The sequence below is a fragment of the Pagrus pagrus genome (genome assembly GCF_965226575.1).
Source record: "Pagrus pagrus genome assembly, chromosome: 23".
NCBI lineage: Eukaryota > Metazoa > Chordata > Actinopteri > Spariformes > Sparidae > Pagrus > Pagrus pagrus.
Window position 1 is genome coordinate 2,801,133 of NC_140205.1, and position 23,022 is coordinate 2,824,154.

At 41.7% G+C, this 23,022-nt stretch overlaps 1 protein-coding gene across 5 annotated transcripts in view; it reads left to right on the plus strand.

Annotated features, from left to right (window-relative positions):
- The first annotated feature begins 10,156 nt into the window (after positions 1–10,156).
- Positions 10,157–23,022, plus strand: part of abcc9 (ATP-binding cassette, sub-family C (CFTR/MRP), member 9) — a 39,830-nt gene continuing 26,964 nt past the window's right edge. For 3 of the 5 annotated variants that reach the window (XR_014621586.1, XM_084346426.1, XM_084346427.1), the window contains exons 1-15: positions 10,157–10,382; positions 12,233–12,418; positions 14,789–14,930; positions 15,049–15,170; positions 15,469–15,635; positions 15,729–15,830; positions 15,950–16,090; positions 16,206–16,397; positions 19,532–19,696; positions 20,638–20,793; positions 20,870–21,004; positions 21,131–21,293; positions 21,420–21,460; positions 22,334–22,476; positions 22,799–22,907. Coding sequence is in view for 4 of the 5 variants with exons in the window: in XM_084346426.1 (XP_084202552.1) it covers positions 12,271–12,418; positions 14,789–14,930; positions 15,049–15,170; positions 15,469–15,635; positions 15,729–15,830; positions 15,950–16,090; positions 16,206–16,397; positions 19,532–19,696; positions 20,638–20,793; positions 20,870–21,004; positions 21,131–21,293; positions 21,420–21,460; positions 22,334–22,476; positions 22,799–22,907 (1,926 nt within the window). In the remaining variant the exon portion in view is untranslated. Of the gene's footprint in view, positions 10,383–12,232; positions 12,419–14,788; positions 14,931–15,045; positions 15,171–15,468; positions 15,636–15,728; positions 15,831–15,949; positions 16,091–16,205; positions 16,401–19,531; positions 19,697–20,637; positions 20,794–20,869; positions 21,005–21,130; positions 21,294–21,419; positions 21,461–22,333; positions 22,477–22,798; positions 22,908–23,022 lie in introns of all 5 variants that reach the window. The other 2 variants (XM_084346424.1, XM_084346425.1) reach the window with 2 other exon arrangements.

Genomic DNA, 23,022 nt, shown 5'->3' on the forward strand with positions numbered 1-23,022 from the left:
AAATGGTCGCCGTGTGAATAAAGTCTATCAGAGTCGGACTGAGGTTTCTGCTGGGGTCAACTCCACTGTAAATATGCAGTCGATGCATTTTGTCGGTCGTATCCCAGCTGGGTGACACCACTCAAGGACTAAATGTTGCTTCCAAGATATTTTTGTTTGGCCTTTGTGGTTCTCTGCCTCTAACTGTGAATACAGTTCGGATATGAGAACAAGCCTCTATAATCTCTCTAATCGCTGCTCCCGCTGCCCCTCCGTCCTTGATGAAGGCTGACCTGAACACCGTGTGATCACAGAACGTCCTCGCCTGGCTTTCTGCCCGGGGCTGCCGAAGGTTTCGCTGAAAAACGAGAAGCCCGCACAGCAGCGCTTCCCTCAGAAATAAATAACTGCACGTATGATATTACAGTTTATGTGCGGGTGCTGTTGTCATCTGTGACCTGTCCTCTGATGAACACGTCGAAGCTATAAATCACAGCGAAGGTGTTCCAAGACAAAAGAAACAGAAAAACAAAAGTGTTTGTTCCCTGGTTAGTCTAAAAAATATTAAAATGAACTTCCCTGTGACCTCTGGACCTGAAGCAGAGCAGCACAATAACAGTATATAAACAGGGAATAGGAGCCTGTTGAGCTGTTGTTTGTGTTGAACTGAAGAAGATCTTGTGTGTTAAAAACTTTATTAGTTCACATTAATATTCAGGTATTCTTACCGAGTAAACACAGCCTCGGGTCAGGTGAAAAATTAAACTAACAGATATCACCATGAGACGTCCTCAGCTGACTAAATAAAGACAAAAGTTTTACGTTTAAATATGCAAATGACACATTTGCAAACACCGGATCGAGCCAGGTTCAAAATCCTTGTTTTGTTTTGTTGACATTTTTCTCAAGAAAGCAGAAAATACTGTCAACAGTCAGTGAAATAGACATTAACATTGTTCTCTGAAAAAGTCTACAAACGATATCTGAACGAACCCTGCAGTGAAAACCTTCAGAATATAGTTAGGAATAAAATTAGGACGTTTTCTTCCGGCTGTATCTGCCTTTAATACTAATAACCCTCCTGATCATACTAACAGGACGATGGCGGTAACTCAAATACAAAAGCCTGCAACACAAATCCAAGGAGTTACAAGATAAATATGGTGCAGAAACATGAGATATATGTTCTGTTGCACCAAATTATATGTATATTTCAGACATTAAGTTAAGTCGTTAAGTTCAAACTCACATTTGAACCTGAACACATAAAAAACAACCAAAGAACTGATTTTAGGTAACAAAATGTTTTATCAATGTTTTTATACATCTCAGTCCAGCCACTCCCCCTCTGGTCGGAGGTATAGATACCCCAACATCAGAAGCAACTGGGCACAAAAAAACCGATTTATTTCCACGACAATAACTCCCATAAACAAGACACAATAGCCAGGGAAGTCTGGGTGGATACATGGACCAGGGAAATAAATGGAGACACAGGGGATGTAAAGAACACTTACAATTCATTGTTGACACCTTTATGATGTGTCCTCCTGATGAAGGCTGCGACCGATGATCTCAGGCCGTCGTTGTTTTAGTAGCTTTCAAAAATCTAAGTCTGATCCGTGCTCTTTTCTGTAAATTAATGAGAATAACTGTAGTACATTTATATAAAACCAAATCATTACTTGACTCATGCAAGTGGCGACACGGGACCCAAAGCCAGAAAGGTTGGGGAAGCAGCACCTGACCTGAAGAACAGCCCTGCTCCCACGTTTCCCTGCTCTGCTGACAAATGGGTGCGATTCTTTAAATGAAAAACAGTTGGAGTTAATTACATGGAACAAGAGCTAAAATTAAAGCATCATTAACAGGCTAATGAGTGACCTTGAAACCTGGAATATGGCAGAACAGCTGCTAATGACTCCCAAAGATCACACAGTAAATGTTGGGATATATTGTCCACTCGCTGTATTCGAATAATAAACCCAGACTGCATTTCTGAATATCCGTCTGACATCACACCGGCTGCATATTGAACCAGAAGACACTGAGTCACACACCGCCTGAATGAAAAACTTATATTCGTAGACTCGAGTGTGATGGATGTGGAATATTTTTCGAAATCTGATGTTTTTATTTGATGTCGTGAGGGTGTTTTAAATGCTCGCCTTCACACTCCCTGCTGTAAAGTTTGTCCTCGGAGGAAATCAGCGTTGCATCTGAAGTGATTCACAAAATGAATATAACTAAGTCCTGTATCGTGGGCGACTGGACGTGTTTCAGTTTCTTGAAGATGTTTCACCTCTCATCCAAGAGGCTTCTTCAGTTTTAACCACCTGGAGGGGAGCTGCAGGCTTTTAAACCCTGTGGTGGAGCGTCCTCACAGAGTCGTTAAGGAGCTCTGAGTTTCGGAGTCGTTAGGGCCACCTGTGGGTCGTTGAGCCAACCGGCCTTCATGTGGGTATGTTAGGGCCAGGTGAGCCCAGGTGTGAATGGTTGTACTGCATGCAGGTGTGTGATAAGTCATGTCGTAGGCCACCTCCTCTGGTTGCTCCAGTTTGACATGGATTCTTGTACTCCTCTTTCAAACCATCTGTCTTCTCTGGACAAGATGTTCACATTGTTGTCCTCCAGATGTAAGTGGACAGCAGAGTCCTGACCTGAGGAGTTGGCCCTCCTGTCGTTCGTTGGACAGACAGTGAGGCTGGAAAATGGAAAATACCTAGTTTTAAAAACACAACTGCAAAGAAACATCTGATTGTTCTCTGCTGCTTTTCCATTCAACTTAATTGAGGCAACGGCGCCCTCTAGTGGTCAAAGTGTTTTCTTTTACATGAGCTTCTCAACAACGACTGTTATGAGGGGTGAAACTGACAGTATGCACAAATATACAGGAATCCTTTCATAGAATAAATGATCTCAACAGTGTGATTATTATATTATAGCTTCTGTGTGGACCTTCTCTTCTCTGGACTCTGTTTTTACAGGTAGTTGTATTCAATTTAAAGGTGCAATGAAGATGAACCCGAGGACATAACACTCAAGACGTTATGTCAAAGATGAGTATGTGTTGTGAACCAGCTAGCCCTGGCTGGTCCCGTCTTGTACCACTTGTACCTGAAAAGGCATTGGCTGCTCAGCTGCATGGCTAACTGAGCTAACGGCAGCGACAGTAAGGAGTTAAAGTTAAAGGCGTTTAAATGAAGCAAAAACTGACAGAAGATTGGTGCAATAAACATGAGACGGGGGAAACAATCGTGTTTTTGATGTCAATAAGTTCTGACAACATAAATTAGCTCTGACTGAGGCAGATCAGATGCGACTCTCCATCCTTTAAACTGTGTAATGAGCTGATGATCATGATGAGAAACAGCCCAGAAAATGATCTTCATTAGATTATCTTCTGCTCCTCCCGTATCTCTCTTTGATGCATAAATGTATGTCATCAAAAGGTGACAACCTCTATTTTATAAATGAGCGGGGAAATTATGTTTCTACCTTCACTGCGTTGCTGATGTGTGTGACAGCGTCGTAGCTGTCAGACTGTTTTCCTTCCTCCTCCTCTCTCACCCGGCCTGCCTCTGTCACATCTGTTTGTGCTAATCATTAAAAATGGAACTAATTTCCTTTAATCTGCAGGAATCACGTCATGCTCAGATTGGCGTCCTTTCATTACGGACTTTAACGGCTGGCTGCCGTCGAATAACAGGCTTCACCGAGCAGAGCGGCCCAATGAAAAAACTTCTGAATGTGTAATAAACCTTTGCTGCCACCTGCTATCTCTGTTAACCTTCAAGTGTCAGAAAATAATGCCCTGTCGTGTCTCGGCTGCTGGAGGACGTGATGAGGACTGTATTTTACTCGGTGTCGTCTGAGTTTATTAATCCTTCAGTTGTGTTTGATTTATGGCTTTGTTGAGCCGGTGAGCAACAGTTCGAAATCAGAGACCAGCAAGTCGTCAAAAGTCCCCAAAAGGTGGCAGTACAGGCTCATCTGTGTGTGTGTGTGTGTGTGTGTGTGTGTGTGTGTGTGTGTGTGTGTGTGTTTTAACTTCCATCTTTGGGAGGACCCATCTGAGTTTTTAACCTACAGCTTGTGGGGACATTTTTGGAAAATCAGAAAGTTTTTGGAGGAGGTTTGTCAAAAGAAGAACATTTTTTGGGAAGAGCAGAGACGTCCTGAAAGTGAGGAGGTTTTTTTTTGTTGTAAATATTTTAGGATATCAGGACATTTTTTTTTACCATATTTATGGTGATATATTGGAAAGTTTTGTGCTGCCCATTGACCAGAATAAGTCAGCTGAGGATGTTTCTGCAAAACCACAGATAAGTCAAACCTGAGTTATTCTTTATGTTGCAACTTTCGTTGTTTGTTCAGGTGAATTTTCAGCGTTTGTTTACGCTCCGGTTAGGATGAGGAAAAGATCATAGTTTGGCTGAAAATACCTGATTAATAACGACACCACCATCCCCTCCACCTCCTGCTGTGACAGGTGGTGAAAAAAGCAAATGATATGTCAAGTTTGGTACAAATGTCAACCTTGGACTCATCTGTGGTTTGCAGAATCTGCCAACATTATATCCTGATGACTGGGCTGAAATGATCATGCTGTGTGTCTTTGTCCTCTGTTGGTGTTATGTTTTCATTTGAGGATGGAGGTCTGGTAGTCCTGTTATCATGCTTTTGTTTATTAGTTTAGTTTATGTAGTCTTCTCTTAGTTTTTGTTCATGTTGGCCTCCAGGCTCCCATAGTTTTGGTTATTTGTATTATTTGTAAATAAACATTTTCTTTTTCAAACTTGTTCTCGAGTATGGCGTCTTTTTAAGTGTGGAAAAACACTTAAAACTCGAGACTGAGACCATAAACTCTTTACTGAGGTCATAAATCAACTGAGAAGAAGCATCATTTTCTCATAAGCTTACATACACTCAGACTTCAGTTTGAAACCAGTGGAGTCGCCCCCTGCTGGCCATTAGAAAGAATGCAGCTTTAAGGCTCGTCCACATCGGCTGCTCTTAGGGTACGTGTGTGTGTGTTTATGTGATCTGGAGACGGGACCGGTCCCCACTTCCTGTTGCGGGGCAGCGTGTCGGTCAAACACTTCCCTCAGAAGAGCGCTTTCTCACGCTGTCGAGCAACACACACACACGCACGCACACACACACGCACGGTCAACAAAACGTCAAACTGTGTCCGAGGTGTTTCGTCAATCACGCTACTTCCTGTCATCTTTGAATCAGGACTCCTTCTTTTTTTTTCTTTTTTAATTCACAGAAATGATTTAATCTCCGTCATCCGTCTCCCTCGGTGCGCTGTGGGTCTTCCTGTGACGAGTGCTACTTCCTCCTCTGGTGACATAAAGGTCAAAGGTGAAAGATGAACAGCTGTCTGGTTTTATTATTTTTCTACCGTATGTGAGTGCGTGCATGTAAAAACAGAGGAAGAGAGGGTGAGTGGGAGTCTTTGTCAGACCCTCGGGGAGACTAGGCAATTAGTGTGTGTGTGCGTGTGTGTGTGTGTGTGTGTGTGTGTGTGTGTGTGTGTGTGTGTGTGTAGGGGTCAAGCTCTTCCCTTGATAGGTTCTTGGGAAACACTGGTGGATGGGAATCTCCTCACACTGTTCCTCACTGTGATGTCAACACACACACACACACACTCATGAAGGCTGATGTCTCTTTTTGATCTCTCTGATCACAAACCCGCCCACACACACCCTCTCTTCCACTCTTCACACACACACACACACACACGAACCCACACAACCCCTCCACCTCCACCACCCCCCTCCGGTCCGGCTGCCGCCCCCCCGGGCCGTGGCCTCTGAGCTGGGAGACGGCAGCAACATGGAGTCCCAGGCTCGACATCAAAGATCCAGAACATGTCCCAGTGATGCTGAACTCCACAGACCCAGAGGTCCTCACTTCGGTTTCGGGGCCCCTCATGAGGTCACAAGTTACAGTTGTGTGTTTGTAAGATAATTATTGAGGCTGTGAGAAACATGTTTATCAGGTAACAATGTAGTTTTGCTTTTATCTACTGAAATTGTTGTTTCAGCAACAGGAAACAGAATTCACTCTTTTACTATCTCAGCCCCTCATTCATCATATACATTGATTATGAGTTAGAGTTAAAGATATTATCTTCTAATTTTAAAAAATAGTAAGGAAAGTCGTTGCAATCGCCCAGAGCCCAAAGTGACATTTTCCCAAAGTTTGCTTTGTCCAACAAACAGTCCAAACCTCAACAATATTGATTATTTAATAAAAAATTATTATAATTTAAAGGAACCAATGTTTCTTTCATTTTTGCATGAAAAAGTTTCGGCCAGTCAGCTTCACTTGCAGCTGTAAAAACTGTTATATAGTTTAAAGGTGCAATATGAAGAGTTTTAGTTGAAAACATTTATAAATAATCAACAGAAGCTCTCAGTCTGGACCGCTAGATGCGCAGCTAACCGAGCTAGCAGCAGCTACATTTAGCAGTAACTCTGTGGGGTAGCATGGAAGAAGGTCCTGGGTTCGAGTCCTGCTGGGGTCTTTCATTGTGGAGTTTGCATGTTCCCTCTTACTTGCGTGGGTTTGCTCCAGGTTCTCCGGTTCCCCCCACCATCAGAACATGCACAACAGGGTTTATCTCTTGCTCCCTGGATGTGACAGAGCACCAGATTCACTATGTTGTGCATTCTTCTTCTTCTTCTTCTCTGGTGATATGCTGCCTCCTTTTTGTTTGGAGTTTGCTGGCCAATTCTTACATATCGCACCTTTAATTTATAATAAAGAAACATAATTTGATAAACTCATCATATGTTTTAAGTCTTGATCTATTAACTACAATTGAAGGACAAATGTGCCGCAAAAACATGTAAGTAAGTACAAATACCTCAAAAGCGTACTTGTAATTTTACTAGTTTAAGGAAGAATTTTAATCTTTTAAGCAATAAAAACAAACAAACAAACAAACAAAAACTTTAAGCATTAAAACTCCAAATATGGCAGACATGTACTCCAGGTGACGGTACAGAGGTGGAAGAATCTTAAATAAATAAAGATTTTTAAGCTTTAATTTGTTCTTTTCAAACTTCTTCTGCTTGGTTTAACTTCATAAATATATCAAACACTGAACATGACTTTTCCATTTGCATGCTACCTCTTCCACCCTCCATCTGCCAGTGCTGCAGATCTTCAGGAGCTTTTAATTTGACAGAACAGCGCCCTCTTCCTGTCCTCTGCTGCACAGCGATCCATCACATTTCAAAATAAAATGCAGGTGGACAGTGACTGACATTTGCTGCGTTTTAAGGGAACAATAGTCACGTTTAAAACTGAATGATGTTAAAATTACTGAAAGATCTTTAGCAGAGAGTTTACATCATCTATTTGTGTAGACATTGAGTGATTTTCTCCCACACTGGGTGACCTGGACAGGTGTGTTTGACAGATTTCTTTCATTAATTTCAGATTTTATGTTTTATTCTGATGAAGCCATCCTGTTAAAACATTTTACTGAAGGCTTTTATCTGCTGCAGGATTCATTCCTGATCCTCATCTAACCTCTCCTGCCAGACATGATGCACTGTTTGTCGATTTAATGTCAAAACACTCATTTTACAATAAATGCAATATTAAAAACAGCATCTTTGATATCACACAGCCGACTCATGTCCGTGGTGTTCATTCGGCTTTAATTTGACCTACATTTGCTCGTGTTGTTATGAGGAAAATTCAGCGGAAAAATCCAACCACCATCTCTGAGACTGTCTGTGCTGCGCTGCTTGAGCGCCATAATGCCGTGTCTTAGCGGTCACGACAGTAAATGTAATATATCGGCATTTCCTGTCCCCGCAGTGCCTTCAGTGTGAACCGCAATATCACACACGGGACTTAAGATCCGGGAGGGGACGCGTTGACCCGCAGAAGAGCCCACAAACCTGCGTCAGAGGACGGGTAAGTGTTGGGGAAGGCTCTCGTAATTTTATCCTTCTGTCATTCACAGCCAAGCGTCAGCATCCTCAGCATGGTGTTACACGACGTCCTCAGTTTGCAGAGATACTTTGCGCGAAAACCAGACTTCGTTGAACAATCATGCAATTTAACGTTATCTCGCTTTACGGCAAAATTGCATGTGTTAAAATTTTTATTAAAATATTTGATTAATTACTTGAAGGCTATTCTTAATTTCGGCATCCATAAAAATCCAGCAGACACATGTGTTTCAGCTAGATTTCAGCTTCATTCACGCAGGGCTGCCTTGCTGCTTATTCATAAGGTAGTTAGGGTGGAAGGCGGCTGAGCGAGTTTCAAACGGGACAGTTCAAGAAGTTAAGAGTTTGATAAAGAAAAAACTATTCTCATTATATTTTTCTTCCTGCCGAATATTAGAGTGAAGTCGACTGATTTAGAAAATAATATTTAATCGTTTTTTATCCATATGGATATTTGTGTATACGCGTAAGAACCTTAAATCGCTTGATTTCTAAATGGAGTTTTGATTGTCTCATTGAAAGGAAGCCTGAATCACATTGAAGGTTTTGCTGCACGATACAGAAGAAACACCAAATTGATGTATTATCGCCTCATCGATATTTAATGATAACAGCATGCAGGATTTACATCTGGCTGCTATGGATCCAGCTGTGTACATGAACAGTCGACTGAGAGGGATCGTGTCCGCTTCAGTGCGCTCAGCTGACCGCATCCAAGGTCCTTCTCTCTGACGGAGTTCAGTGCCAAGCAAAGCGGTTTCATGTGCATCCTCTCAGATTCAGTGAGATTTTAGATTATGGATGATTTCACATGCACCAGAGGAAAGCAGATTATAGATTTCAGACTGTAAATCATTAGAAATATTAATACATTTGTGAAAACAGGTTTATTCTCCTTCATTATTTATAGTGTTTGGTTTAAAAAAAAAAATTTCATTACTAAATTTAGACCAACCCACTTGACAATTTGGGGCTTTTTGAAATATTTAAGAGCTTTTTCACAGAAATGTTTTGTTAAATATTTATAGCCTGACAACAAATTCCCAAATTTAATCCCAAAAGAGGAGAAAGGTTTGATCACAGGACCCTGTATGTGAGGTTTGAATGAAGTTATCAGGTCACAAAGATGCCAAAGTGTAACCAGATGAGGTGATAAAACTTCAGCTGCAGGTTTCTGCGCTGTGTGTGGAGCTGACATGTGCTGGCTGCGGATGAAGCCCATAATAAACCTCCAGTCGACTCAACTGCTGCAAGTTTGGAAATCTGATAGGAGGGAGCGACGCGTCAAGTTCCCAAATGTTAGGCACACGTTTACCGGAACTTACTAAGTATACACCTTCAGAATAAAAACAGAGGATTTCATCGTTAGAGAAGAAGAAAACTTTATTCTAGGCTGCTCTTTGAACAGATACACACAGAAATGTAATGTGGAGTAATTTAGGGGATTTGTAAGGTTAAGATGATAGTAAACAAATTAAAAAGATGGCATGTTAACACAGTCAAACGTGCACCTGGAATGAATGGGAATTAATTGTAAAATGCTCAATTTAAATGGCGATACATCAGGAATTTCCCTTTTTTCATACCGTACCATAATCTACTTATTGTCCTTTATTCCTTTTACTGCTCGTAATCTTTTTTATCTGTTCTTAATTCCTTTAACGTGATGTCGTCTTCTAATTATCCTTTATTGTTTTTATTCATTTATTTATTTCTATTTTTGCATTTATTTCTTCTTCTCTCTCTCTTCATTTTATTTGTAATGACTCATATTGTCTCTTTATTTCTGTTCTGCCTTCTTGTTTTAACTCACCTTCGACTAGACTTCCTTGTGTTTGGCTCGACTGTTGACTTGAAAAATTTTGTTTTTAAAGGTGCTATATAAATACATAAAATTGATAATTACTACATGAAATAATGATTATTTCAATTGACATTTTCCTCAATATTCAATATTGTTAAATGCATTTACATTGAATCACCTCACAACTACAGTAAACTGAAGTTTTGCTCCCTGGTGGGTTAATTGGCCAGGCGATCAAGGAAATACTCTGTGATTTTTAAAACATGTGTAATCTCTACATATTTAATAATAATCCTAACCTGGATGTAAAACAAGATTTTTGTATTCATTTTTAGGTTTATATTTGAGTCTTTTATTTTGAAGGACACCCCCGGAAGCCTGGTGTCCTCTTGGTTGTAACTTGACACCGCGGTCGGAGCAGGCAGCAGTATGCGGAGCAGCTGATGCTGTTGCGGGGCTAAAAATAATCAACTTTTTTCTCTCCAACTCTCACTGTATTTAGTTTCTTTTCCTCTTCTTCCTCTCCTCTGCCTGTTTTCTTTATTTTTATTTTTAAAAAACCCTCCAGGACATCAGGAATGAAACGGTGTCAGTGAGGATTATAACTTTTCTCCGAGGTAAGAGACATTTTCTTCTTTCTTATGAAGCTAGCTTAAACTCAAAGACTCAATTTCACTTTGACTCCACTAGCTTCCTCACCCTGAGCTGTGTGCAGTATTTTAAAATGATCTGGTTTGATAAACAGGTGCTGTTTTTGCTGAAGGCTTGGGGTTAATTTACTTCTAAGCTAGCTAATTTTAGATATTTAATTTATAGCACTTGTGTCAGGGGTGTCAGGACGAACAGAAACGTTCATTTGAGGACGAAATTTCATTTTCTGTCTACATAATGTAGCTGCACTCATTAATTACAGGTCAGGGGGCTAAAATCTGAAGTTATACACTGACATTTGAGTGAAAGGTGGCAGGAAGTATGTCATTTTCTTATTGTTCTGGCAGTCCAATGCTGTCAAATTTTAATGTTTGATAAAAAGTATAAAACTTTCATCGAAATATACCTAAAACCACCTCTGCTGCTTCATATATTCCTCTGCTATGAGTTTCTGTGCCCAGTTTGTCCAAATTTGTCCATAATTAGACATTAAAATGCACCAAAATACCACTCCCCAAACAAAGATGGCCGCCAGATGGCGCTTTCGGCGGCCATTTTGTTTTTTGTTCGGTGGGAGCTAAAGCGTTAGCCTGTAAAACTGATTAAATTCAGCTTTACTGTCAACTGAAGGAAATGTTTGAGTAAGACAACACGTAGTGGGTGTGAAAACCAAACTTTTCTATATTTAAAACTTTTATAATAAAACTTCTTTTAAGTAAGTTAGCAAGTTAAATCTCTGAAGTCAAAAGTCGAATCTGATGTGAGAGTTTTGATGCTGCCAAGAAATTAATGCAACCAGAAGTAATAAATGACATATTGATTGAAATAATAATAAAACAAATTAATGATACGTAACTGAAATGCTTTTACATTTTAGTTTTGCTGTAGTGATGGACAATAAACCATTTTTAGATTCAAAACTTAGCTTTAGCTTGTGGGCCACCTGTCAAATTGATCCTCAAAACAAGTAGGGAGCAGCATATCACGAGAGTAACTGCTAACTGAAGCTCTCGTTAGCTAGTTAGCTCAGTTAGCTGTGCAGCTAGCAGTCTGGACAGGGGAGGGTTGGTGTTTACATTGGCTGGGGTGGTCTAGCTGGTTAGCATGCTAACCTCTGCAGCACAATACACAGATGTCAATGCGTCAAAACTGATATTTCTTCACATTCTGTTGATAATTTTAGCTAATTTAAAAAAAAAAATTCTGCCAAGATTTACTTCTTTCCATATAACTACAAAGACATCTACAGCTGTCTTCCTGTTAATATGCTCTCTGTTTACTTGTGTCTACTCTTGGCTCAAGATGCTCTCCTCAAACAGAGAAATTATGCAGATCTTTAAAATATACTTGTCTTCAGCCTTTTACGTTTAAAGTTTGTCTGTGATTCGGGGTTGTGAAGCTAACGTTAGCTCCGAGCTCTGAAGGGTTAAAAGAAGAGCAACCTGAGTCTCCTGAAGCTTAACTCATGGCGTCATGACAACCTTTAATGACACCTCCAGCATGTTGCCTTTCCGACACTTATATTCATTAACTATGAATGCACCATAAGCCAGAGGGCATGTAGCTGGGCAGCGCCCCTGAAATAGCTCTCATGCCTGACACCGGCCTGCATTTGTGTTTCTGTGTGGGTGAATGTGTGCACTTGATATGCCACGAGAAGTTCTGACCGGGCCTCCAAAGTTCAAGCCAAAGCAATGCTAGTGACACAGACGGCTAACTGTTTCAGGATCAAGGACGAAAACAAGATTATATAACACACGATGCTGTTTATGCTCAGAGATTTTGGCCTCTCACGTCTGTGTTTTTGTTTTGACAGACTGACTCGAGGCTTGTGTGGAGCAGCCGGGTGGTGGCATGGCCCTGTCGTTTTGCGGCAATGACGACGGTGTCAATTCCTACAACGTGACGAATGGCGTGCTGAACAATGGCTGCTTCGTGGACGCTCTCAACCTAGTTCCTCATGTCTTCCTGCTCTTCATCACCTTCCCCATCCTCTTCATTGGTAGGTGATGGAAATTGACACACGTCTGTTTGTTTGTGCCAACATATTTTCTTGTGCGACATTAACGCAGCATTTGTACTCAGAAAAATCAAGTACTACATTTTCATGATTGAATATTTACAATTACTTGATTAATTTTATTGTTTATTCAAGCAAATTAACCAGATTAAGTACACAAAAGATGTTTTGTGCTTCTGCAGTAAAAGTCACACGTGCTACAGTCTGTGTTATGTGTATTCTGACAGATGTTTAAGTGTTTCCTGCTTAAGCCTCGTAAAGCTTCACCTTTTCTGCTGGAAACTCAGAACTAATCCTGTGAGGATTATTGGAGCAGATTGAGACGGACAGTTTGATCTTTAATCAGATTGTTTGATACGTACAGTATTCTGCTGTAGAACGTCTGTGGAGGTAAACATGCTCGTTTGTCTGAAGGTGTGTTAGCACTGTGATAGACTAATCATCTGTCCTGGGTGTACCGGCTCTTTCCTCTCACCGAATGCCCCATGTGACCCCTGAGTAGGATAAGAGGTTTAGAAAATACGGATGTTGCATAAAATCTTCTGTCTCGGTCCATGTTATTTATCCATAGTATTTAGAAGAGAAGTTACACAACGAGGCTTTTTCCGTAGACCTTTATGAATAATAGTGATAGAGTGAAGTTGTCTTTTTGTGCCAGTGGCTTGAACTATAACTTCATTTTGATTCAGTCTCATGACCCAGAGACCACAGCTGCTTCTGCCCTATTTTAGTAAAGATGCATCTGGTTTTTTCTGTTTTATTCCAGAGTTTTGTCCTTGTTGGGACAGAAGATCAAACCTTCTCATGCATCAATCGTTGTCTTATCAGTTTCACAACTGTACAAAAAATGACTTCACAATGTTTTTACTGGAAATGGATTTTTGTAAATGTTTAGTCATTCAGAAAAAGGACCTTGGACAATTTACAGTCTTGTTTATAAAGCAAATAGCTTGAAAACTATGGTATACAAATAGACAACTGTTTTCTCAGTGAGTCATACATATATAATTAACAGTATCTTAATGTCTTAAGCTGCTCATCCCACTTTCATATTCTCCTCAGCCAACAACAGCAGATCACAGACCTCAGAATCTTTGGACATAAGTAATTTAGATGCATTTGAACATTAAAAATGATGTAAAATCAATAAAATATTGTCAAACCTCAGTCTGAGTTATGACCCGGACATTTGTACTTGACTTTTTCTGACAGTACTGTGATCAGAAAGGCTGTAAACAAAGCTGAAAACCTGCTGTGACAGCGAGGAATGAGGGAGGAAAACTTGCGTCGGTTCCCACTGAGCTGTGCGACAGTCATCTGTTACTCCAGGGTCACTCCAGAGCAGATGTGTTAGTGATATTACAGTAACTCGGACACACACACACACACACACTGACACACAGACGGACGCTATCTTGTCACCAGTGTGGACATTAAGCAGCTTTGAAGGGTAGTAAAGAGGGGATTAGAACAGTTCAGTGATCCAGTGGGGACAGGAAATGCAGGAAATAGTAAAACAAACAGTAAACAAACTGAGGTAAACACAGTCAAACTGAATGTAACCAAAAATACTGAAATATTATAAAACATCCTCTCCTGCATCTGTTTCTGTAGCTGTTGAACAGTGAAGCAATAAGAAGAAAGATGTTAAGACGGAAGGAAGTGAAGCAGGATGGAAACGATAACTGTATCACAAATGATAAATGTATTTAATATTGGTTTAGTGTGGTATTGTGTAACTCCTCTGTCTCACTGTGCAGAGAATAATGTTCACTGAATGTGCTTGGTTAAATGTTTTGTGCGTGTGTGTGTTTATGTGTGTGTGTGTGTGTGTGTGTGTGCGGTGAGTAGTTGATGGGAATAGTTCTGACCAGAAGCCCTCAGCCGGTTCCCTGAGGACTCACTAATTGATGCTTCCTGGTTCTGTTTTTTTTTTTTTTATGCTGTCCGTCCTCTGAGCCTCCGAAATGGCTGCGGTCCATTTAGTTAAGAGCAGAAACAAACTTATAAATAAAGGCACAAACAAGTCACGCAGCACGAATGGGCTAAATACTCCCCTGCATCAAAACTCCTCACACCGGCAGTGACGCAGATTTGGGAAGGTATGTCAGATCAGCAGATCGGCCGTGTTCTGCGAGGTAAAATCGCTGTTTTTATCACAGTAGTCTGGTGGATTTGAAGAGAGCACAGATTGATATAACAGCTTCAGTTCCCCGTCTGTGCAGAGAGCACAAGTCAAGTCACCTAATGCAGTGACATGATGTCTGTTTTGCACAACACGACTGGTTGCTCAGAAAAATGGACAAAATAAATCCAGATCCTTCGCTCTGTCTGTTTCTGTCTGTGTGTCAGGTTGGGGCAGCCAGAGCTCCAAGGTCCAGATCCATCACAACACGTGGCTTCACTTCCCCGGCCACAACCTGAGATGGATCCTCACCTTCTCGCTGCTCTTCGTCCACGTCTGCGAGTTCGCAGAGGGCATCGTCTCCAACAAGTGAGGCCTCAGAGAGAAATCCTATCAGATTACGACACAAACACTTCTTCAGCAACGCTTTTGAAATGCGTAGTTGTTTTCCATATTAATTATATTTTTTGTTTGCCTCTTGCTGTAGGATGATGCAGACCAACCACCTCCACCTCTTCATGCCAGCCTTCATGGGTTTCATAGCAGCCACGACATCAGTGGTTTACTACCACAACATAGAGACATCTAATTTCCCCAAACTGCTGCTGGGTAAGACGCAACACTGGGAGCATCGGGCTTTTACGTTGAAAGAATGACACTCAAGCAGGAAGTGAAAGTGGTTACAGAGGAGAAGGATTTGTCCTTCTTAGGGGTTAAATATTCATATTTCATACATCTACATATTTCTTTAAGAGCAGATGTTTTTGCATCAGTGAGGTGGAAGAAATCCAGCACCACTAAGAACTGCCCAGGCTTATGTAATCTACATTATAACATGCAAATGAGGTCACTTTACAGATGCTTCCTGTTGTAACAATGCGACATGCCTCGTCTATTATCAACACAGTCCTGTTCATCTACTGGGTGTTGGCGTTCGTCACAAAGTCTATAAAGCTGTGGAAGTTTGCAGAGTACGATGTTGGACCGCAGCACCTGAGGTTCTGCATCACGGCTCTGTTAGTGATGCTGTACGGGCTGCTGATGGCGGTGGAGATCAACGTCATAAGAGTCAGGGTGAGTCGTCAGTGTTTCGTCCTACCTTTAACTATTTTCCAAAAGTATTTGTTCCTTTGCTTCAATTAATTTTGTCCTTCTCTCTCCCTGTAGAAATACGTCTTCTTTGCCAACCCCCAAAAGGTGAAACCACCGGAGGATTTACAGGATTTGGGGGTTCGCTTTCTGCAACCGTTTGTCAACCTGCTGTCCAAGGTAGACACAAACACACTGCCGTATTTTACATTTTTAAAACATTGATTGATAGTAACTGGATAGTCTGATATACAAGTAAAAATGTTCCGTAAATGGGATAAATTCTTGGCACATTTTAGGCAACATATTGGTGGATGAACCCTCTCATCATGGGAGCCCATAAGAGGCCCATAGAGCTAAAGAAGATCGGCAAGCTGCCCATCGCCATGAGAGCCCTCACCAACTACCTGCGGCTCAAAGACGCCTACGAGGATCAGAGGGTGAGCAGATGGAGTCCACTGATGCAGTGTTTTTCTGTGTGCTTTACTATTAACCTGGGTTTTCCCTAATTGGAGACAAGCTTGTGTAATTTCTAACTCCGTCGACTCCACACAGACAGCCGAGGATCCGGATCGTTCCCCCTCCATCTGGCGCTCCATGTACCGAGCGTTCGGTCGTCCCATCCTGCTGAGCAGCACCTTCCGCTACCTGGCTGACCTGCTGGGCTTCGCTGGGCCGCTCTGCATCTCTGGCATCGTCAAGTACCTGGATCCTCAAAATTCTGTTCAAACAACAGACAAGTCCAAGGTAGTCGTATTTATGAGACTGTAGCACGCAATCCTGTCACAACAAAGACCCTTCATTATCAAAAGAGGTGTGACGCATGACATAACAGCGTCAGCGTCTAGTGTGACGTTAACATACCTGCACCAGCACCTTCCAGAGACTAACACTGGCATAAAATGGCAATAATAATACTGTAGATAAAGCATCTTCCTCTGCATTTTCTGCAGATTTTCCAAAGACAGAGTGCAGAATCTGCATATTTTAGGTATTACACACAGTCTATGCCAGCGATTATTTTTTCAGCAGGGTAGTAAGAGGTTTGCCTGTCAGCCAGACTCTTCAGACGTTTTGGGTGTGATCCCCGGTCCATCTCTTAAACTCAGAGTTATTTTTAAATCTGCTACCTCGAGTGAAGAATCAAAAGTTTCCACAGAGCAGCTCCCAGTGTGAAGGGTACATGACGGTGCGGCGAGTTCATTTGTGACCTGTCAGCGGTGTCAGAGTCAGGTTTGATTCCCGTCTCCTGTCAGTACCTGGAGCTGAAAACAAAACCTGCTGCAGTGGAAAAGTGTTGAGGCCTTTCAGAGAGATAGAAGATCAGCTCATGGGCCAAAAACAACACACAGTGAAGAAGGATCAGATTCTGGAAGTAGGTTGTGACATACCTCAAGTGCATCGTATGTAGCTGCCATATGCGTTTCAGTTTATGTAGTAATTGCTGGAGTAAATACCTCTGGGGCTGCTCACCTCTGGAGGTTTTCTTCTGACTCCGACAGACTCGTTACCTGGTACAGAGTCACGTTTGAACAGCTTGTAACGAACGCAGACTGACTGAGGCGACGATATGATAAATTAAACGTCATTCATTTCCCTTTGGAGCAAAAGATCAGCTGATGTTACTAAAGCCATCAGCAGGACTGAGGTCTGGCTCATATGTTTACACAGGATCATTTTATTAAAGCTTAAGTGCAAATTAGTCCAACATCACGGGTCATCCACACACATTGTGTCACTGTCTGTGGGTGATGTTGGGTGGTCCGGCCAACCAATGAATGACTCCCAGAGTGATGTCACCGAGGCGTTGGTTCAGTCATCATGTCACCACGGCACGACTAAGTGTGTGAACGACGCTGCTTCTGATGTGATCATACGTCTGTAATGTCATAATGTGCTGGTGCTGAGATGACACCACACACACACACACACACAGTCACACACACTTGTAGTTTTATTCATGTGAGGACCCTTGTCGACATAATCCGTTCCCTAAAGCTAACTTTAACCGTGACAACGACCTACCCAACCCCAACCTTCACTTAACCTTAACCCCGAATCTGATCTCAGCCATGTCATCACTTTTATAAAATGTCCTCATGGTGTCAAAGTCTACAACTCAAACTGGTCCTCGCAAAACTAGAAGTAATAGCACATGCAGAGTGTTGTAGACAGTATAGAAAATTATCAAATGGTCAAATGCTAATTCATTCACTCATTCACCAAGATCCATGCATCATTCCCTGAGACATTAACAAAAATGTAAAATACGGGTGTTATGTTTAGCCTCCATCTAAGTTTTGTGGAAATCTGTTCAGTAGTTTTTGTGTAATCATGCTGACAAACTAACCAACAAACAGACATACAAAGAAATGGACACAGGTAAAAACAAACACCTTTGCGGAGGTAATAATAAGTGTATTAATATAACAACTTTTAAGAACAGATGTTACAAAAAGCCTCACAAAAGAAACCCTCACGTCTTTGAACCTGGACAAAGCATTATTTAATAACTTAATGATTCGTCGATGATTAAATATGTTGTTGATGAACTCATCCATTAGGTGTCTAATCATTCTGGCCCTACATCAAGTATCTACGCCAAACATCAACTTCTACGTCTTCCAGATGTATCAGTGTCTGCGCCAGTGTTCATGTATTAGCTGTATCACGCTGCAACAATACAAAACAATAACATCTAGCAGACGAGACGCAAAGCAGACATTTCGTTTGGCGAAGGAAGAAAAGCTGGCAGAGCCGATCACAGACATCGACTCCTCTTTAATCCATGCCAGCTTCTTCCAAAGGTCATAACACAGCCGGAGCTGTAAAGAGAGGCAGAACAGATGCTTTTGTAATGACAGTGTATTTTCATTCAGTCCATTTGGCTGCACGTTGTTATAGCTGACGTCTAATGTGAGCTGTTGTCGGGTCCGTGCCTGCCTGTTAAAGTGGGTATAATGGGCAGCAGAGATAGAGAGCAGAGCAGAGCTGCATTTCTAAGTGACATGGAAAATTTCCCACTCACCTCACACTCTGTGTCAGTTTCATACAGAGGGAAGGTCTGCGGAGCATCACACTGAGCTTTTTGGTACTACAGTGAGTGCGTGAGTGGGTGTGTGTGATTTCATTGTTTTATTCATACATCTAGCATGAGATTTGTCATGCCCTTCAGTTGTACAAGGTCCTGTTTACAAATAGATGTCATTGTGTATGAAGGGTTGACCCGTATCTTCAGGTTAGGATTCCTTCAGTGTTGATTGTTTAGGTGTTGAAGCCCAGAGGTCTCCTCCTCCTCAATCATTAAAAGCAGTAAAAACACTGAAAAAAGCAGCTCAACAGGAAGTGATGTGAGCCAAACTGACGCTAATGTTTGCTCAGCTCGTTTGTTAACTGAAGAGCCAGACGTCGGATGACTAAATTCCTTGATCTTGGTAAAAATCATTTTTAAAAACGACCAAGATCTAAGAAGTGAAGGTGGCATGACACGAAACAGTAAGAAAATGAGTCGGCAAATGTTTTAACGTCCGTGTAAACGATCCATACTTTTTTGAATCGGTCCACTAGATCGCCTCAGCTGGGGCAACTCCAACCGTCATAGTTACGTTCATTAAAGGTGTTTGTTTTCGCCATTGACCAGCTGAGGTTGTTATTCTAAGTGTCTGACAACATTACCAAAACAATTCCTACAGAAACAGACCTTCTTGAAGTCTCGTTCAAGGAGAAGTTGTTGATGCAGCAAAGACAAATGATGTGAAGCTTCTGATACAAGTTGTTGTTTCAGTGGTCATATTATAAATCAGTTTTATTGTGTGAAACTATTCAAGAAATACTTTTATTTTACAGTTGAATGTATCTCAAGTGTGTGTGTTTTATTGTAGGAGCGATACTTCGGTGTGTACTTCATGTCGTCCACTGAGCTGCTGCAGAACACTTCAGTCCTGGCTGTGCTTCTCTTCCTGGCTTTGGTCCTGCAGAGGACCTTCCTGCAGGCCTCGTACTACGTCACCATAGAAACAGGCATCAACCTGCGGGGAGCCCTGCTGGTGAGTGAAACATCACGGAAATTTAACTTCGGACGTTTTGTTTCCATGCCGAGGTGTTGCTTTGAAAAGCGTCTGCGTGAGTCATCTCCCAGCTGTCTCATTATTTCATATGACATTATAACATTATCCACCTGAGTTGACAACAAATGGTTTTAAATGCTGAGGGAACAGCTGGCTTACAGGGACAGAGAGGCTTCACAGAGCTTCATGTTGTGCAGTATGAAACTTACAAACCGTCCAACTGAGGACATGATAACATTGATGGGTTCTCTGGGGTAAAATAAGTAGTAAAGATTGTGTCACGATCGAAATGAGCTTTCAGTTTGTAGCATCGAAATCAAAAGCAGAATTAACGATTCTTGAAGATTTTTTTCCCTCCACACTCGCATGCTTGTGTGCATCTAAGGCCAACATGTTTGCATGCGCATGAAGGCTGCCTTGCATATTCTGCACGTCCTCAGAAAGCAATGCTACATGTCCGCAAGATGCAAGACCAGTCTGGGGATGTGACGAGGTCAGGGCAGGTCCCGGAGGGTGCCGCTCAGCTTTGATTGCAATCTGAAGAAATTCCCCTGCGGCCCAAAAAAAGCATTATCCCCATCAAGAACCGCAGACTAGGTCGATTATGACTCTTTCTATTTGTAAAACTTCCCCCAAAAAAATCTGTGATGTCAAATCGAATGGTGCACATACCTCGTCAGTTTTAAATTAATTTAGATGAATCCTCAGCGGGGCAGAAAAGCCTCTGACATTTAAACCTTGAGACTTAAACTATCCACTAAACCCCCGGATACCTCTGCTGCTACCGCTGAATATATTTATAGAAACTGGAACGTAATCTGCAGCATTAGGTCGCTTTCAGACAACAACAGGACTGAATGAAAAACCCCTGTTGGCTCAGCCTCAGATGTAATCGTACGTGTTTATGTTTCTGTTTCTAGGCGATGATTTACAACAAAATCCTGCGTCTGTCCACCTCCAACATGTCGATGGGCGAGATGACGCTGGGGCAGATCAACAACCTGGTGGCCATAGAGACCAATCAGCTGATGTGGTTCCTCTTCCTCTGTCCCAACCTGTGGGCCATGCCTGTACAGGTACAGTCGGCTGAACGGGACCATAGTAACATTTCAGTAAAGACTTTTTACTTATCGTCTCCTTGTTCCTTTGCAGATTGTGATGGGAGTGATCCTGCTCTACTATCTGTTGGGTCCGAGTGCTTTGGTTGGAGCGTCTGTCATAGTTCTGCTGGCTCCGGTCCAGTACCTCATAGCTACAAAACTGGCAGACACACAGAAAAGCTCACTAGTAAGCAATCTTCTTATATTATTGTTTTTGTTGTTTCCTGCAGATTTTTGGAAAAACTTTCACTGAACTTAATGAAATAAATCTGTTATTTTACACCTGATTTTTACCTCCTGTCGTCTCTTTCAGGAGCACTCTACAGATCGCCTGAAAAAGACCTCAGAGATCTTGAAGGGCATCAAGTTGTTGAAGTTGTACGCCTGGGAGAATATCTTCTGTGACAGCGTGGAGGACACGAGAGGCAAAGAGCTCACGAGCCTCAAAACCTTCGCTTTCTTCACATCGATGTCCAGTAAGATGAAAATATCTCCGTCACCTGAGTTTAGAATGATTGCATTTGTTTGAGATTAATCGTTATCTTAATGTTTCTTAGCTCACTTGCTTTTAGCTCATATGACTGTTTTCTCTCTCTGTGCAGTTTTCATGAATGCTGCTATTCCCATTGCTGCCGTTCTTGCGGTAAGTCAATTTTAGCACACTTGTAACGAGACACCCCTAAAGAAGGGAAACAACAATAATTTATGAGGTTGTAACTCCTTGAAAAATGTGTTTGTCTGATTTCTTTAACCATAATATGATGTGTTAATATCATCAAGTGCAGCGATTGTGAAATTCTGGGCTGATACTGATGTTTGTGGTTATTTATTCCCACTTTTGTGGAAGGGAAACACATTTTTTTATTATCTTATTATCATTACTGTCTATCTTTAAAGGAGCACAAATACGATCATTCAAATTTATGAAACAACCTTTAATTTAATCTTCTTTGACTTTTTTTTTAAGTAGTTGCTTCACAAGCCTTTCAGCTACCTAGTCAATGAGAAGAGTTTTGCAGTACTTACCAGGGTTTTTCCTGCCATTATACGGCTTAGGCGCCGCACCACCTAAGCCAATTGAACGTAAAATCAATGATCATTGACTTTTCCCAGATCTAATGGTTGTAGTTGGTCCTAAGTAGACTTCCTTTCTTACACAGATGTAATAATGCTCCAAAATGATGTGAAATTACATATTTCTTTAATTAAAAACATACAATTTTGGGGGATTACGACCCCAAAAACCACCACCGAGTGCAAAACACTACTCATAAATCCTTACAAACTGATGACAGGGATGTCATGTGCCAAAACCTCATGAATGTGGAACAACAGATAAACATCTGCCACTGCTATCGGTGAAGGTCTTCTTATTTGCATGATACAGGCCACTAGCAGTCCACAGGGTGAATACCGGCTGATACTAATCTTTGGCTGATATATCAGTGCATCCCTATCAACCAGGGTTACTGAACATGAGCAAGCAGATGGTAAAGTATAAATTCTTGTCTTGTAGACGTTTGTGATGCATCACTTCCTCAACGAAAAGGGTCCCACTCCTTCTGAGGCCTTCGCAGCTCTGGCGCTGTTCCACATCCTGGTCACTCCTCTCTTCCTGCTCTCCACTGTGGTCAGATTCGCTGTCAAGGCTCTGGTCAGGTGAGTGTCTGATCGCGTTCATTCTCACTGCAAAGAGATTAACTGTGACCGTCGAAGCCAACTAGTAAATGCTGTTTTGGCTGGGAGATGAGGAGATGTAGACGTGACTAAACAAGGAAGACAAACTGGAGATGCAGAGTCACAGACTGGACGTGTTTCCAGTGGAAAATCTAATTAAAGGAACACGGAGGAAACATGACAGCAGTGAGGAGAAACTCTAAACTCCTGAGAGACGACTGGTATCGTCACAATCACACTTATTCACGGACTGACTCTGTGTGTGTGTGTGTGTGTGTGTGTGTGTGTGTGTGTGTGTTTACAGTGTCCAGAAGCTCGGTGAGTTTCTTCAGAGTGACGAAATTGGAGACGACAGCTGGAGAAACGGAGACATGTCTGTTTCCTTCGAAGCTGGAAAGAAGCCCATGGGGATGGTGAGTCCTGATCCAAATCAATCAACAAACCTGAGCATCGTCAGGGAAAATGTGACATTAGGTTTTATTTTATCTCACAGTTTTTTCACCTCAACTCAGGTGTGAGGCACATGCA